The 17,292-nt window shown below is 45.6% G+C and overlaps 1 protein-coding gene across 1 annotated transcript in view; it reads right to left on the bottom strand.

Moving 5' to 3' along the window:
- Positions 1-17,292, bottom strand: part of T265_13488 (hypothetical protein) — a gene marked incomplete at both ends in the record, with an annotated part of 60,061 nt that overhangs the window by 39,639 nt on the left and 3,130 nt on the right. Inside the window, 6 exons of the mRNA XM_009169103.1 lie at positions 5,244-5,386; positions 8,888-9,129; positions 10,988-11,241; positions 15,871-15,968; positions 16,015-16,221; positions 16,266-16,361. Of these exons, the coding sequence (XP_009167367.1) occupies positions 5,244-5,386; positions 8,888-9,129; positions 10,988-11,241; positions 15,871-15,968; positions 16,015-16,221; positions 16,266-16,361 (1,040 nt within the window). The remainder of the gene's footprint in view (positions 1-5,243; positions 5,387-8,887; positions 9,130-10,987; positions 11,242-15,870; positions 15,969-16,014; positions 16,222-16,265; positions 16,362-17,292) is intronic.

The raw sequence follows: 17,292 nt of genomic DNA, 5'->3' as shown, positions 1-17,292 counted from the left end.
GCTGCTTCCATAAATATGGACATGCTGGTCGCCTGGGGGAAACACCTTACTGCCTTCACACTCCTGTCGCAGAGGGCAGTACGACTTTACCCCCAGACCGCCTCGTAGCATGATTATTCGTAGTACGGGGTCTCGCTGCTCTTGGTCTGGCTGCTCCCCTTTGGCTTTCCTGGCATGGTTGTACCTTGTGGAACGAAGTTCGAGCCAGTGTAGCCCGCGGGATCATTGCAGCACTGAAGCCCGACCACCACGTCAAGGTGGCAGCTTTAGGTCAGTGCCAAAACGATCAATGACAATCCATTGACAATTAAAATATCGCACATCGGTGGGTCCGACATACACTATTTCAAATAATTATCTAAGCAAGTCCGAAATCACCCGGACAAATAGCCCCAATTAGGCATGCCAGTAGACAAGTGTTGGAAGAACGATATCGACAAACTGTATATTCAATCTATATGGAACAGGTCTGTTAAATTGGCTCGAAATCAATGAGTGAATAAATGGCTTTCAATCCTCAGTTTCATTCGATAACCATGCTGCATCCAGTGCAACCAGGCTTCCAGGTTCGCAGGATTCATCCAGTATTCGGTTGAAGACGCCCCCCCCCCCAAGATATGGCTGGAAATAGACATTTACAACCTGCTCACGGTCAATTTCCACTTAGATTGTCATAAAATCGTTCAGCTGTAGCACCCTTTAGATGCTTAGCTGCCATGCTACGCAGAATTTGCATGATGGCCGGGATATTGCCAGGTTGCCCAAGTCTAGACAGGGGAAATCGAGAGGCAGAGGTCGGGTTCGAACCATGGACCTTCCGGTCAGTAAACTAGCGTTCTAACCATTTGGGCCATCTCGCCCCAGATTGTCATAATAAATATCTGGAAGTGTTTTGTTTGTATTAGACAGACACTGGGTTCGTTCCATTTCTCTTTTTGTTCCAACTTATAGCAAATAAATAAACAAGCAGAAATATAAAAATTATAGTAGGGGCGGTGAAGCATCGGGGTCTAACACCACTTTGCTGTCAGTGACGATCCATCCGCCAAGTGTCCACAAGTGATTTACTGGGACCGAACGTGTTTTTTGCTTTCCGGCTCACTATGGACTGTGCCGTTTGAAAGTCACTAACTTCTGCATATGGGCAATGTGTTCATACACACACACAGACTGATTTTAAAGCTTTGACCTTGAATATGAGTAGCATAGCCATGTCATCGCTTTGTTATAAACTACTGAGGTGCAACCTCTGGATTGTTTAACGACACACTTTTGAGAGACACGTTGTCTGGCGAGTACAGACACCCTATGCTGAGAAAAACTCCTCCTAAGAGTGGCCGATTCGGAGAAGAGTTCAACTTACCCAGCCTCCACCGGATTCCACATACAAGGAGCCTACAATCCCATAGGTAACAATTTTCTTCTCTCTAAAAGGCTAGGTTCCCGCAACCTATTGGAAAACACGGCACAAGGGCCGCATGGCGATTTTGACTGATGTGGACTTAGGACACAGGCCTAGGGCGTCGTTGGCTTTGTACTGCCTAAAAACTGATTTAACTGTTAGGCCTAGGCCCAAATTGTAGACCAGAGCGTCCTACTGGAGTTCCTCCATTCCAAAGGCACCTTCATGGATGCCAGCAATCATGCTACGATTGGTTACCGCAAAATATTCATTCATGCATTTTATGCTAATACGGACAAGTAACCCTTCTTTTCTACCATTGTAGAGCCATACTCTACGATTCTTGAGAAAATCAGCACTGTTTGTGCCGCAAAATGTTGATAATACATCACTGAAACGATTTGTGCCTAAAACGGGGGCTAATACCCGGTAGCTTTGTTTGTCACTCGTCCATATCAGCAGTTCTACACTAGATTGCCTCCACTAAGATATACCTGGAAGCTTTTGGAAACGAGGCCATGACAGGCAATAAATCACAAATGACGTTGCTGAATGAAATTCAATACGTCTAACGACGATTAGAATGATATATTTAACCCAAGCCCCCGTATTTTTGTTCAAGAAGGCAAACTCGGTTGGAAACTTCCTAGTATTTTTCCACAACTACACTAATTTGCATGCCAATTTGGTTTCCACGGGAGATTCAGCTGAATCTCTCGTTTACGATGTTCTCCAACTGAATGTGCTGCACAAAGGCCGCTTCATTTTACAGTTGGTAAGATATTCGAGATATCGCAGTATCTTTTCATTAAAAGAGATTACCCACAAGGTTGCTGAAAACTCTTCGACAGCCCACAACTGATTTCGCACTTTTTTGGACTCAGGGGATAGGCGCGCTTCCCGAGTTTCTGTCAGATTCGTTTCGAAAAATCAGCTACGGAATTTTTCAACTTTTCGTCTAATCCTTTGATAATCTAGCGCGTTGAAGCTGGATCCTAACCATCACCCCAAAATGGGATGCATCCATATGAGAAGTAAAAAAAGACTGCCGTACTGACGACAACCCCTTTTTGGAAGACTACAAACTGTAATGTACTAGCTGTGATGAAATCAGATTTTATCGCAATTAACAGCGTCAATCTTTCAAACCCTGAAAGAATTGGAACATTCGCACAAGGATCATTCAGCGTCTAGGTTGAAGAGCAATGTTCCGAATTTCTCCATTACGGAACCATCACTTTTTCTTTCATTAGGGTGATCAAGGATGTCATCGCCAAATTTATATCCCTTACGAGGGCGCCGTGTGCGAAATCCTATGGACGGATACAGGACATGTTTCTGTCTGAGTTCACCAGGTCCAGTGGGGTAAGAGGGGGGTGTCCCCACTCACCTTTCCACTTCAACTTAGCTATTGATGTGATGCTTGAAATTCATGTCTGCCTCTGAAACCTCAAGGGTCGAAATGCTCCCGAGACGTTCGATCACAGACTTTGAGTATGCGGACGATATTTCTATCCTGGGTTCAGATTTTTTGAGAATGCAAGCAATTTTAAATAGCTTTGATAGGTCTGCCGCACATTTTGGCATGCCCTTCACACATGCAAAGTGTAAGCCGCTGCCACAAGGCTGGGTAGGGTCAAACCCAAACCTCGTGCTTGAGCCCGTCGACGTAGCAGATAAATTTGTTCACCTGGGCAGTTGTATACGTTCCGGTGGACTGGGTGGAGGTGAGAATAGTTATCGAATCGGAAAGGCCAAGGCAGCTTTTGCCAACATCCGACACCTACGGCACCGACGTGGCGTCAGTTTGTCTGCCAAGGGAAGAGTTGACACTGCAACAGTGCGTTCGATACTACTCTATAGATCACTCTATAGATTACTCTATAGACGTGACCTCTACGCGCGGATGATAGGCGAAATGTCAATGTTTGACCATTGATGTCTCTAAACCAATGATCGGATCTGTTGCGAACATCGGATTGCTAATGCTGAGGTACGTCAGATGGTCTTAGGAAGATGAATTACCCACGCTTCCTAGGTTATGCTGGTTAGGACATGCACTCCACAAGCCAGAAGACTGTCTGTCTCGCAAGATGGGGCGAGATGGCTCAGTGGTTAGAGCGCGAATTTACTGATAGGAAGGTCCGTGGTTCGAACCGGACATTTGCCTCTTGAATTCCTCTGTTTAGGCTCGGGCAACCTGGCAGTGTCCCACCGCTCGTGCTTCTTTCGGATGCCATGGGACTAAGGTACCGAAAGGGTGCTACAGCTGAACGCTTTCTTTTCTGCCTCACAAATCTCTTTTCTCTCAGACCGGTACTGAATGGAAAAGACTGAGAGATGGACAGCGTATGACCTGGCAACGAAGTGTGAAAATACTAACCGGCAGACTTAGTCGGATCGGCAAACGGTGACCCCATGGATGGGGCCCCAGGACACAAATTACCAATGGTTACTAACGCTGGCGGAAATTATCCAATCGAGCAGTCAGTGGCGGTCGTGCATCAGAATAATCGCTTACAATACGTAGCTACCCAGTTCGCGAACTAACTAAAAATACCATCGCCTCCAAGGCTTGGCTGTGTCCCACGCTCTCCCACTTTCAGGTGATCGTAACTTTTGCAGCTAGAAAACATGTACCCATGGTACATGGTTTGCAGCTGATAAATTGATTGGATGATTGGCTGACTGACTGACTGACAGATTTGATTGATTGACTGCCTGGCTGGCTGGAGCGATCGTAGCATATCGTACTTGTTTACGACTTTCACAGCTTACCAAATACTCATTAGTAAGTACGTTCATGTCCCCGCCACTCCATCCAACGGCCCTTACAGGTGATGAAGGCCTTTATTACTTCGATAATAACCCAAGGGGCTTCTGCAAGTGCAGTAAAAACACCTGAATACTCTAAAAGCAACCCATTCTACAGAATACTGCCCCCTAGCAATTGTTCAGCTGCGCCCGACCATTATTCTTTTAATGCAGATTGCCGTAAGGCAGTAGAATACCCCATCTAATTAAAGTTGTACCAAATAACATGAAAGTCAAAGTATTCATCAGATTACATATGTATCTGATCAAGCATATGAAACGGCACAGAGTATTTACTAGTATGGCTCTTTGTCACAAACTTATGAACAAGTGGTTCCAGGTCAACATAATCATCATCGACAGCATAACCAATGCTAAATACCGGTGCTTCGTACAACCATGAACATTTCGTTAAAAGCCCCGTAGCGCACCTAGCACCGGATCTCCGGTGGCCATTTCAACAGGATTGAAAAAGTGAAACATCCCTAGGTAGGTCTTGATAGGGATATCGAGACCCCATTGCGGAAACCTCAACTCTTCATAACCGCTCAACTCTTCACGTCCCTCTATCAGGTTGCACATTATCCTCGCATTCTTCCCGACGGTCAAAATGCAGCGCGCAAAACAATATATCTCAGTAGGTGGTAACTCGACACGCGTGGCCCCTGATGAAGCCACCTTAGATGGCGGCTGGAGGATGACTCAAATGAGGTTCGTATCAGAAGAATTTGGACAGCACCCGTGTATCAGAGCTGATCATTATACAGGCTTTCAAGACCGTGGACAGCTTCGCTTGCTTGTCGTGTAACGCGAGGTGAGTATTGATCCGTTACTGTAGAGTGGAGTACCGCCAAATTAAAGACTACAAAGAACTAGCATTGGTCATCAGTAGCGCGGTGGTCCAGTCATATAGGTCACTGAGAATCATACCAACAAGTCGATACTGGAAACGTTAACAGGCTGAGGTGCCTTCACTACAGAGTTTAGGGCAGGCAGCTATGTGCGTAACATAGCAAGGTGGACTTACCTGACTCCAATATTCAACAGCTCCAGAAAATGGCGACGTTGAATCAGTCCCACGATCACTATGCTACCAATAATCGTCAGTGATATAACGGACAAATGTTTCCCGAGCCGATCCATGTTTTTCTGCAACGGTGTACGAGGTGCCTGGGGGAGTTGAAAGAGAGAAAATGGAAAAAGTAACGAGTTGCCGGGAAAGCAAAGAAAGAACAAAAACAATGGTTGATTGTCAATAAGAGTTCGGTTCGACCCTCACGTTGCTACAACACCAGCATGAAATGAATGCATGCTTTTTCAGTCAGAAGGTAAAATTTAGAGTCAGCTCTAAATCAAGCCACGTTGGAATGCATCACGGACGGACTAGTGAGAAAGTTCTCAGAGCCTTCGCGTTGAAATTCAGTTGATCGTACGGGCATCATTATCAAAGGTGGAAACATCGATTTTGATACTGATGCTTCACTGCCATACAACCAAAAAAGTTTATCCAATTACATTTGTAGTCTGAGGATGAAAACAAGACAAAAGAGTGGGTGAGGGAGGGGATCTGGTGCTGGTCTACGCGGGAATTCTGATAAGTCCACACCCCCAAACAGTCAATCAGACAAGCTGGGAAAAAACTGACAACAAAAATGCCACTGACATCGACCAGCCACCAATTCTTGCACTGTGTCTAGCTAACCGCAGGAAGGGACACGATGACTCCATCCTGAAGGGGACCGCATCAGCAACTCCCAAGCTCTTCGCAATCTTACAACCCTTCTGCCAAGTCACACATGTCCACCTCGTTGTTTGCACCATTCCGATGGAGGCATGGAGAACAACACTTGTCCCGATAGACGATGATGCGGTATGCGTAACACATTGCCGAGCCACCGTAGTTGATGGAGATGGATGTTGCTCACGAATGAAGTACCTGTCACACAACGAAGTACCGTTTTGCAACTACCTTGTTACGAGTTCGTAGACGTCATCCGATATCAGCAAAGCTTCTGAATCATCGGTGGTAACAAATCTGAAGACGCCTCACATCCTTTGTCCGCAGAGGCCCTAACTGTAGCCTAATACAGGTGACCCTTGAGGCCAACTGACTTGCAGTTTTGAGGCCAGTGTGATTCGGGCCTTTGATATTTGTGCGCTGACTTCATTAGACACACTTCAGCCAGGGCTAAGACAACTACCGAGGTATACAAAACCCTCAAAAACCTCCAAGGGTTCTCCTTGAATTGTAAGGAGAAAGTTCGGAGACTGCACGTTCCAAAGCATAATTTCGCACTCTGAGGCTGCAACCTGCATGTCGAAAGACCGTATGACGTTGGTCAGTGTATTCACTTGGGTTTGTCCTTCAAATATAGGGACGATATCATCTGCGTACTCCAGATCGTCAAGATTCTCACCAACAACGATTTAAACGCCAAGGTTTTGAAGACCTTCCAAAAAACATGCGTTCTGAATTTGAGCGAACGGGTTACAGGGGAATGTCGCAGTGAGCAGTTCATATGGCTCAACTCATCCATATTTTTATAGCAAAGTTATAGACCCAAGTTTATGATAGCATTTCGAGTGCATTTTGTTACAAGCGACATATAGATGACTTCTGGATTTTGGCCGCTAAACTTTACTTTTTTTAATAGTCCAAATAATACTCACACCAATAGACCGATATATGCCATACACCAATCTGAATTCCAAGGGAAAGTCAACTGGAATCCAGTCGAATCCCTCGTTAACGATGTATTTGTTCAACTAGAGCACCAGGTTGCTTTATTTTGCAGCTGGTACGATGTTCGAGTGTCAGAAATAGTACATAAGCTAAACGGAAACACGGGGACTGCGCCCACCTGATGAGCCCCCAGAAGGGTGAAACCGGTCATGAGCTGTCGAAGTTTTCAGTAAACGTATGGGTAGTGTGTTTATCCCAGTTTTTTCCCGTGAAGGATGGGTACGATGGTGATTTAGCTTTCTTGACACACAAACTAGCCGGCGTCCTGAGAGGAGTTTGCAATGGTGTTACGTGGAGGAGGTAGTATCCTCAGAAATTAGTCTCCGATGGTTTACAACCCAGGTTTGATGAAAACTATGATTACAGGGTCAAGGTTATTCTTTCAACTGAGAACTCAAATAACCAACGACTGTCTATAAAATTTCATTGCACTCTACTTGACCAGACCCCCACAACTAGGGAAATTGTAATGTAACTACAGTTGAACGGCGACACAGATTGGACAAAATCAAACGGAAATTTCAGTTTGCTCCAAATCACAGAGCGGCCTTATAGTATCTGGTCTGGACAACCCCAAGGTCACAGACTATGAGTGATAATTCTGCTTCGTATGCCATTTGAAGTAACAGTGATACTTATATCGATGGATGGCGAGATGGTCCAATTTGTTACAGCGCGAATTTACGGACCGGAGCGTTCGTGGTTCAAACTCGACCTCTGCCTCTCGACTTCCCCTGTCTAGGCTTGGGCAACCTGGCAGTATCCCAGCCCTCGGGCAACCTTCGGGTGGCATGGCAGTTAGGCGCTGAAAGAGTGTTACACCTGAACGATATTGACGCCTCNAAAGAGTGTTACACCTGAACGATATCGACGCAATTAATCGACCCCTCTGCTAAAGGATTTCGCAAAATCTTACAACTCAAACGAAATAGGCCTCCTGACATAACCCGCGAACACCGCACGCGGCCAGTGACCGATTGGAAAAAGTGCCTTTGATGCAGGCCAACTGGTCAGACCTGCTTATGCTTTCCCCACCATCTACCGCAACCGAAACGAGGGAACGGATAGTATACTGTAGGGCGATATTGATGAGAACAAAGCGACCCAAATGGTGCCAGCAGAAATAGTTGATTCAAGTTGTCAAACTGCCCAGAAACCATCTCCTCCCATAGAGCAACGTGTCAGTTGATGCCCAAATTTTTTAAATCTGCGAATTAAGAAAGTGACTTGAAATGTCAACAACTTACAACTTATGTTTCCTAGTCGTTTCAAGGAAAAGTTTCAAACAGGACACTGTGATTTTTGCGTGATGCTCAGTTTCAAATTCTTTCTTTTCAAATTCTTTCAAAGCAACGCAGATGCCTATGGGGACCATTGAGGTGTAGGAGCGGATGATCAAGTTCTATTTTGCCAGGGGCACTTTCTAACCGGGTGACGAATCTCACTCGAGTTTTCACGTCCATTTTCAAGGCTTTAAAAACCCAGATCATATTCCAGTGGTTTCAAAAGACCTATCAATGAGTGCCTGAGTGAGAGGTGAGCAGCAACCAGCAAAATCAATAGTACACTCGGTAGGTGACTTATCGCTTGAAACAATATCGAATCGCGTGAATTCTCATCTCTTTCCTTGTTGCCATTCAGTTCAATTCTGCTTTAATTTAGTACGTTAAATATGCATCTCAGGGCGCATAGAGCCCTCCTTGACTTTAATCAAACACATCAAACAGGTTGTGTTGGATAGCAAACTGCTACCAAACACAACCAATCTGACTGCATGTCGAATTCAGTGGCTGGGATTCATCTTAATCAGATAAGACGAACCGAACACTGATTACGACAGTAGGTAGAGCTGTGCCCTGTTCCAAGGTACCGACCTAGCAACGAAAAACAAAGAAACGTGCACGGGATATTCGATCTGCGTTACTTACCTCTTCTGACTGCATCATACGAAACACTTCACCGAATTCAGAGTGCTCACCGGTCGCGATGACAACACCTTTGGCAGTCCCGCAACAAACCAGGGTGCCCATGAACGCAATGTTGGTCAGATCATGGCAACCACGAAGACGGTTCAAAGCATCTGTGGTCGGGCTATTGGCAGTATAATCGCTGTTGATAGTGATTGACGTCAGGAGAGGTTCTTCCGGACAGAAAGAATCAACGGGAGGTTCTTAGCGCCAAGTGTCAGGGCACAATAACCGAATGTGGCAGTGTTATAACGAGAAAGCCATGAATAACTGAGGAAGACACACCACGGGGAGTCAGAAAGACGAACAGCAAAAGATGTCCTACAAGAACACGTAAACATAATTCAACCATGTCCTCCAGATATGAAGTTTCTTAACCGGTTTCTTAATCAGTTTGGTTCGGCGGTGAGGGACTACAGGTGGGTCAGACAACTAGACGCTTCTAAGCGTGATGGAAGAACAGAATTTGGCGGATTGTTTGCTGTGACAGTGGCGAGAGCAAAGCTAAAACAAGCTGAACAGTACTGTTTGCTCGTTATCCAGTTGCTGGTCTTTGTATGTGTTTTATCGTGCCATACAATCCTACAATCGTACATACTGTTGATGGTATACCTACGAATGGAACGTTCCTTTATTTTCCCTGTATTCTTTACATCCTTCCACACCTATCACTCGCATCTTTGTGCTTTTCAAAAATAAAGGTCATTGTGGAGGACCGATCGAACAAAGGGATCCGACAGGACATAAGTAACTTTTCATCAAAACTAAAAGATGTGTAAATGGCCCCACCCTGAACCGAAATCCGAAATCGTTCAGCTGTAGCACCCTTTTGGTGCCATGCAAGAGGCCTTGGATACTGTCAGGTTGCCCAAGCCTAGGCGGGGGGAGTCGAGAGGCAGAACACTACTGTATTATTCCACAAAGGGGTGTCCCTGAGTCTTGCCCAAAGATGAGGGACAGAGAGGAGAAATCTACGAGAGCGCAAACGAGAACTAAGTTTTTGCGGGGAACGGGTCGCAGTTAACCTGGCCTACCCGGACTAATTGAGTATGTCTTGCAAGGACAGACCAAGGGTGACTATGGGGTGACTATGAGCACTAGATCGGTGTCAACAAAGAATAAGGATGGTGCACAGAAAGAGGACTGAATGTCGGTGCGTTCTACGAGCCCCTGTTATGGGCGTTACTAAGATCGGTTGGCTGATGGTATGTACGCGGTAATTACAAAACCGAGATGACCTATGAGGACAACAAGAATTCAAGATAGGGAAGGTTACGTCGACTGTAGAACTTTGAATGTAATCAGGAACATAAAAATGATCACTCTAAATGGAAGGAGTGACAGGAGGAGAAGGGACCAATAATTAGTCATCGCGGATATTCAAGTAGGGCGTTGCGACCACTCCGACCTACATGAAGTCGGGAACTTTTGTCAGGGAGGACCTCTTACCTAAAGTACATCACTCAGTACTTCATGTATAAAAGGCTGAAGCACTCAAGTCCTGGTCACACGATGCCAGTTTTATCTAGAAATTACGTGTTTGTGTTGCTGAGCACACAGCATAAAACAGATTGCATATAAACAGACATATATTTGAAGCTGAAGAAAGGGTGCGTTGCTCCTGTGTGCTTGTAGCCATCACCATAAAAGAAAAGTACGAGTCGACGAAAAGAACAAAAACCCTCAACGTTAAGTTTGTCCAGTAGACACTGTAGGTAATTAGCAATAGAATCGTGCACCATAATTATCAGGCAAACGGTCACGCAAAGATGAGAGATTTGAGTTATTCATTAAAGCTAGGCATGTTTAGAACATTCCAGCAGGTTGGGAATGAGTTATAGTAGCTAAAAACTGCTCACTTAAGAAGCTAAACGATCTGGAGTACGCAAGTGATGCTATGCACTACAGTTCAAGTTAACAACTAGACATGACCAGAAATCCAACCGGTTCAGCTATCAGCATGCGTAATTCGAATATTGTGTCTTGAAATGAGCCTCGCAAAGCGAGCACTTCTCGAGTCCATTCGGCTTCACAGTAAGAAAACTAATTGCAGGCACTCACTGCTTTCCGTTAATGTAGGGTTGTACGTAGGCCCAACTCCATTCGGCACAAGTAAAGATCCCGTGGACGAGAGTGTGTCCGCCATTTTGGGTACTGCCTCAGTCTCACCGGTTAAACTGGATTCGTCAACGCGTAAGTCCACAGTTTCGATGAGGCGCATATCGGCCGGAATGCGATCACCCATTGAAAGGAAGACGACATCGCCGGGGACAAGCTCAGAAGCGAGGAAAGTGGATAGAACACCGTTCCGAACACTGCGGGAGAAAGTGTGGAAAAACGATAAGAAGGACTACGAAGATCTCCTGAAACGGTAAGCAAACGCTGTAAAAAGAGTACAACACATTAACTGTGCCAAAAATTGGCGGTCGTTTAAATGAAATTAATTCATACCGTAATACACAAATAGGGATTACTATGTTGTTATTGCCCGACTAAAGGGCTGCTCATATGCACACATTTTCTCAAGAATACAGTTTTCTGGTCTGGAAAATCCGTTTTGCCTTAGCTTCACGCACAGCTTACGTTATTTAGTAACTCCGGATCCGCGTCAATGACCAGTGGTGACCAGAATCTAATATTACACAAAGTTACATTCAAGTATAGTCATCTTAGGCTGTACAGCTGCGTAAATGTTGTACGGTGTTTATAGCTGCCATATTTTCATTCCCCGAAGACCTGGGGGATAGAGATGAGTAGCTACGCATTAGAGGCAGTAGCCGATATCGTTGACGCGGGAATCCAGCAGTGGCCTTGGACTGTTCATTGGAAAGATTAAGAGGGCAAGCTACACAGTGAAAACATTTGGGATGCATTCACATCATTGGTCGCACGACTGGACCATGTCTGACAGTGACTCTAACCATTCACAGGTCCCATCTCAGGGGCCCCATCCAAGAAGACTGGAACGACCAACGCATCTTTTGGTGGCAATGGCTTCCAAACTTCGCTGCCAATTCATTGACCGTTCCTGTTTCTTTTACACCTTCCACACGGTTGCGCGAAGGCTTTTCGAGGAAGTCGGTCGACTGGCACATGGAGCACGTGACCAAGCCAGTGCAGCCTATGGAGTGCGATCAGTTTTTCCGTTAGCCGTTCGACATAGTTCAGCATTCCTGAATCGATGTTCCCATTAAATTCTATCGATGCTCGCAATTCACTGATGACCAAACACCCAGCAAGTTTCAACGTTCTCAGCTCGCGGTTGCCAGGATTTTGACCTCTATAACAATATGGAGCGCACCGCAGCACAGTAAATTCGACACTAAACATGTAAGCTGATTATAAGCCCACGCCACGGTTGATTTAGGTTGATAAAAACAACTCCAACCTTTCAGACCCGGAATGAAACATCGTTGTCAGCCAAACGACAGGGACAGAAACAGCTACCTAGGTAAACCGATTTGTTTACTACCTCAGTCGACTCATCCGCAAGCTTAAGGTCCGGGTTTGATACCACCCAGTCTTGCAGTAGTATTATAAAAACGGCGGACGTGGAGTGCATACAAAACCATCAGGCAGAGTTGTTTGAATTATTTAGTATAGTTTGAATCACGATGTCATCACATCCAGGAAGGACTACATCGCTTTCGTCAGTGCTCCTTGTTTGACAGACCAGCCCGGATAAACCTGCATAAGCTAACAGGTACCGATTTTCGAGTCGTGGTACTAACCTAGATTAAGGTGGATAACCTAACAGCACAAAGATGGTTTACTGGAATCGTATCCAGCAAAGCGCACTCAGTGCTGAAGACGGGCGCAGCTCTCAAACCATATGTTCCTAAACTCACCGGGTAAACTGAAGGTGAAATTTTTAAAATCTGCGCTCGTTCTAATCAAACTGAGGTGCACAACCAAAGTGAGCTCTTGTATGTGCTTCGGGGACACAAAATACATCGAAGGGAACAGGAAGCGAGAGATGTTATCGCTTAAATTAACAGAGAGTACAGACGCTGAAGGTCAAATATCCTGAGGTAGCTGAGTATTTATTATGGTTTGCTTTGCTGGACGGTAAGTTGAACACGGGAAACTGCTTAGGAGACTAGCAGATGCAGTGACCGCAGTTGGACCATTTATTGCGCGGCAATGGGATGTGGACGAGGGGAAGCCGGTTAACGAATAGCTGCAAGGAGGGAGGACACACCCTAGTTGCCCAGGTTTAGGAAGAGGGTTTGTTTGAGGTACTTCGTTTTGAGCCTTTGACTCAAAGCCCCCACAATGAATTGGGTGATGGCAGGGTTTTGTTTGAGGTCCCTTACCTTGGCATCTGACACACAGACCTCAATCACGAGGCGGCTGTGGTTGAGGTTTTCTTGAGGCAACCCTCGGAGCCTGGCCGGTCGGACTGTATCGCACTGGCCTAACCCCAAGACGCAGAGTGATGTACTCACTCTCTCTCACTCTTGGTGCTACGGGGTGCATCAGACGCGCTTGGATCCGCAACGGAATCATCATATATCATTTGTTTCCCGACCTTATTCAATGATTCGCTGTCAGCCAGTCAACCGTTGGGTGGTCAAAGTCCGCACTTTTCTAGGGCCGATCTTTTCTAATCCGTCCTTGTTTAGGAGAAGCCAGAATCACTACCTCCATGAATATGGACAGACTGATCGCCTTGGGAAAACGCCTTCACGCTCCGATCGCGGCGGACAGGATGACCTTCAGGCCACCTCGTGTTGCGATTATTCGGAGTACGAGGGCTTGTAGTACTTTGTCTGGATGCTCCAATTCGGCCTTCTTGGCAAAGTTGAACCTTTTGGTGCGAAATTCCAGTCAGTGTAGCCGTGCGAAATTCCAGCCAGTGTGGCCCGCGGGATCATTGCAACACTTAAGTCCAACCAAGCGACAAGGTAGCAGCTCTTGGTCTGGTCAAATGCAGCCTCCATAGATTCAAATATAATAAACATACTCTCACGCGCGTTCGAGATCACCTCAAACCCTCAGTTCAACCCCAGCACCCAGCTTTTTTCTGTTAGTATTCAGTGCATTTAGTAAATGGTGCCGTGTGGTCTTGGAAAATATGCAGGATGAATAAAAGTAAGAAATCAAACGCTCAGAATCCACTTGAAGCATAAATGATTCGGGGTCCATGTCTTTGGCATTCCTTTAGGTTGGTGTGTTGGTGTGTAAACAAATGAAAATTCCTTCTTGAGCGATCGGATTGGAAATGGATGATTGTCTAGACACCTAGTCTGTAACTGGATGAGATACAATCATCAGTTTCATAGCAGACCCACCGAAACAATTCAACATGTGAAAGCTGATTACACAGGGTATTGGTTGATTTCTTCTATTCTTATTATGTATAGCGTGATTCTCCGTTTTTGTTTCGCTTTTGCGCCTATATCACCTTTCTTGTTTTTGGCCTGCACACATGCGATCAACGCATGGGCTTCGCTATCTTGTGGTCACCTTGCCTCAAGTCTGTGTGGACTTTGGGATCCCGTTGGGAGTTAGCAGTTCCTAAAATGATGTACAGAAGCCGACGCAGTTCCATCAAACATAATGAGGTGCCCTATTTGTGCATTGAAATCTCTCGATATTATGACCCCATCTCAACTATCCGTCGTGAACAGGAGGCATCTTTCGATTAACCAAAGCTAGTGGTGCATAATCTGAGAAGACAAACTAGAGCACTCAGTAGTTCCACCGACTGAAGTTTGTACAAAAGTGGAAAGTCGAGCGGCACAGAGTCGACGTCCGTGCGTACCTCGTTGAGTAGTGACGCCTCAGCTACCGAACTGAGGGCTACACCGACACAGGCAAGGCCCACTGGAGTAGCTTCAGCATTACTCGAAGTTAGCAGTCGATAACATCCAGCTAGAGATGGTACCGTAAGCCAACTACCGTACTCATATTTGTTATTCAAGTTCTAGGGAAGCAATGGACATCAATCAAAAAAGCAATCGGAATAGAAGGGCAATAGAGGCTTTTCTCATGCTAAACCTCAGAACAAAACAGAGAACGAGACTCAACTAGCAGAGACAGAGCATGTTCCTAGGTGCCTAACGGGGCGAAATGGCTCAAGTGGTTAGAGGGTTAATTTACAGCCAAGAAGGTTTGTGGTTCGAGTCCGACCTCTGCCTCTTGACTTCCCCTGTCTAGGCTTGGGCGACCTGGCAATATCCCAGCCCTCATGCCTCCTTCGTGCGGCGTGGCAGCTAGGCACCGAAATGATGCTAAAGATGAACGATTATTATAATTATATTATTAACCCTATGTGTCGATGCACGAGTTCAGGATATTTACTTGTTGGGGGTGCAATGTCCACCTTTACTAACTGAAACATGAGTGAGGATGAAAATGATCCTCTATAGATATCTAACCACATGAAAGGAATGGATGGTGAGAGTGAATGTGACTGTAAATTTAACCTCATGAACGCAGTCGGATGGCGCGAAGAGGCTATAGGTCACTTCTGAAAATTCACAGTTTCCACCTTATATAGTAACATAGGAAACTTAGCTGAGATGAAATGCAGATTTGGGTGAAACAGTTTGGGGAGCTTCCACGTCACCGAAGCGACTGAAGTTTTCCACATAATTCACAGTAAATTAGGACATTGGTCCATACCGATAATCAGATTTGCAGCCAGTGATAAAAGTCTGACGTAATCCGCGGAAGATCGCGAAACTTCGGAGCAATAACCAATGGTCAAATTAATTGCGCAAAGCACCGGTCGAAGGCAGCTTAAAACATGTCTTCATAATATTGACACCCAAAAAGTAACATACGGACAAACTGTTAAAGATGATCCTCAAGGACGCTAAGAACATTTAGGAATGATGCATTCAAGTTTGAAAAGAGGATAGCGGCCAATATTCAAAACTACTCACTATAGGATACCCCATAGCTCGAAACATACTTAATGGAAAAATTGAGCATACCAGTTACACTTTGGTGGCATCAGATTTTTCAACGCCTCCAACGCCTTCTCCGACCGATAGTTCTGAATAAATGCTACAGTCACCACGATACAAACAGCCTGGAGCATTGAAAGTATCAGCATGTCAACAAAGAGCACTACTCACCGCTGTGATACTAACGGTGTCGTCATACTGTTGCATCAAGAAACTGACAGCAGCTGAGATCAAAAGAAGCAATATCATGGGCTCTTTGAACTGTTCCAAATAACGTTTGACGAGGGAGTCGGAGGACTTATGATCAAAAGAATTTGGCCCCGCAACATTCCGCCGTAGTCTCACTTCCTTCTCATCAAGACCCATGGTTAAATTTACCTGTCAAAATGATAGACGGATTCACAACCGCGCGGCCGACTTACCTGAAGCAATTGACAAAGTTCACCGACACTGGTGACGGCCGCTTTGCGGGCACAGAGATGATAATCGGTATTGTGCGGAGTTGAACGCATGATGTGCTATCGCATAAAGTCCCACTAAGAACGAATCCTCAACGGGCGCATCACCAACAGGGATTTTATTACACACAAGGACAAATGCATGTATGGTACCGTGTTACAAATCGCCTCTAACCGGTACGGAAAGGCAAAATGGCTGAAATTTATTTTTAAGATAAGGTAACGCTGTGTAGTGCTTGTGCGAAAAGTTGAATTACATGCCAATTCGTCCCCAGGAAAAGGTCTACATACAGCGGGGGGTTAAGTAGGCTAGAGCCTCCAAATAGGGTGGGAACGCTTTCGCTCCAGGCAAGACAGGACCAGTCGAGGTGCAGGGGTTGGGTTCGAAGCATAAAATTTCGCCTACCTAAGTTAACACAATATTGTTGAGCTGTTACTGCGAGTAATAAGCTTGTATTGCGACTAACCGAAGAGCCACTAACGGAGAGGGACTAGAAGAGAAAAATCAGGAAAATGATTAGGAGTACCGGATGTAATTACACAGCGTGCGACCGCAACATACGGCAGGTCGGCCAGTTTATGGATGAAACTCTGTCGCTACTTGTGACATTGTAAAAGGTCAGGAAGTTCCTCCAATTGGGTGTTCCGTAAATGAACGGTGCGTGAGCCACTCTGCAGGTTGAGGGCGATTACAGCGGTTACTGATCATTGGATTCCAAAACTGCAATGATTCAACGAGTACGACGGCGGAATGAACGGTGAGCCACTCTGCAGGTTGAGGGCGATTACAGCGGTTACTGATCACTGGATTCCAAAACTGCAATGATTCAACGAGTACGAACGACCACGCAAATCCTTCAAACGCCAAATAGTGAAGAGTCTAAGGAAGGACCCAGAGCTCTGGTGGATATCGAAAGCTCGGGAGATGGAGAAGACTTTTGCTACGGGAAACAGCCGTGCCCTTTATCAAATGATACGATCGACTGGCCCT

This window comes from Opisthorchis viverrini (assembly GCF_000715545.1).
Source record: "Opisthorchis viverrini unplaced genomic scaffold opera_v5_71, whole genome shotgun sequence".
Classification (NCBI taxonomy): Eukaryota; Metazoa; Platyhelminthes; class Trematoda; order Opisthorchiida; family Opisthorchiidae; genus Opisthorchis; species Opisthorchis viverrini.
Note: the sequence above shows the minus strand (reverse complement) of the source record. Positions and strands in the feature narration are given on the sequence as shown.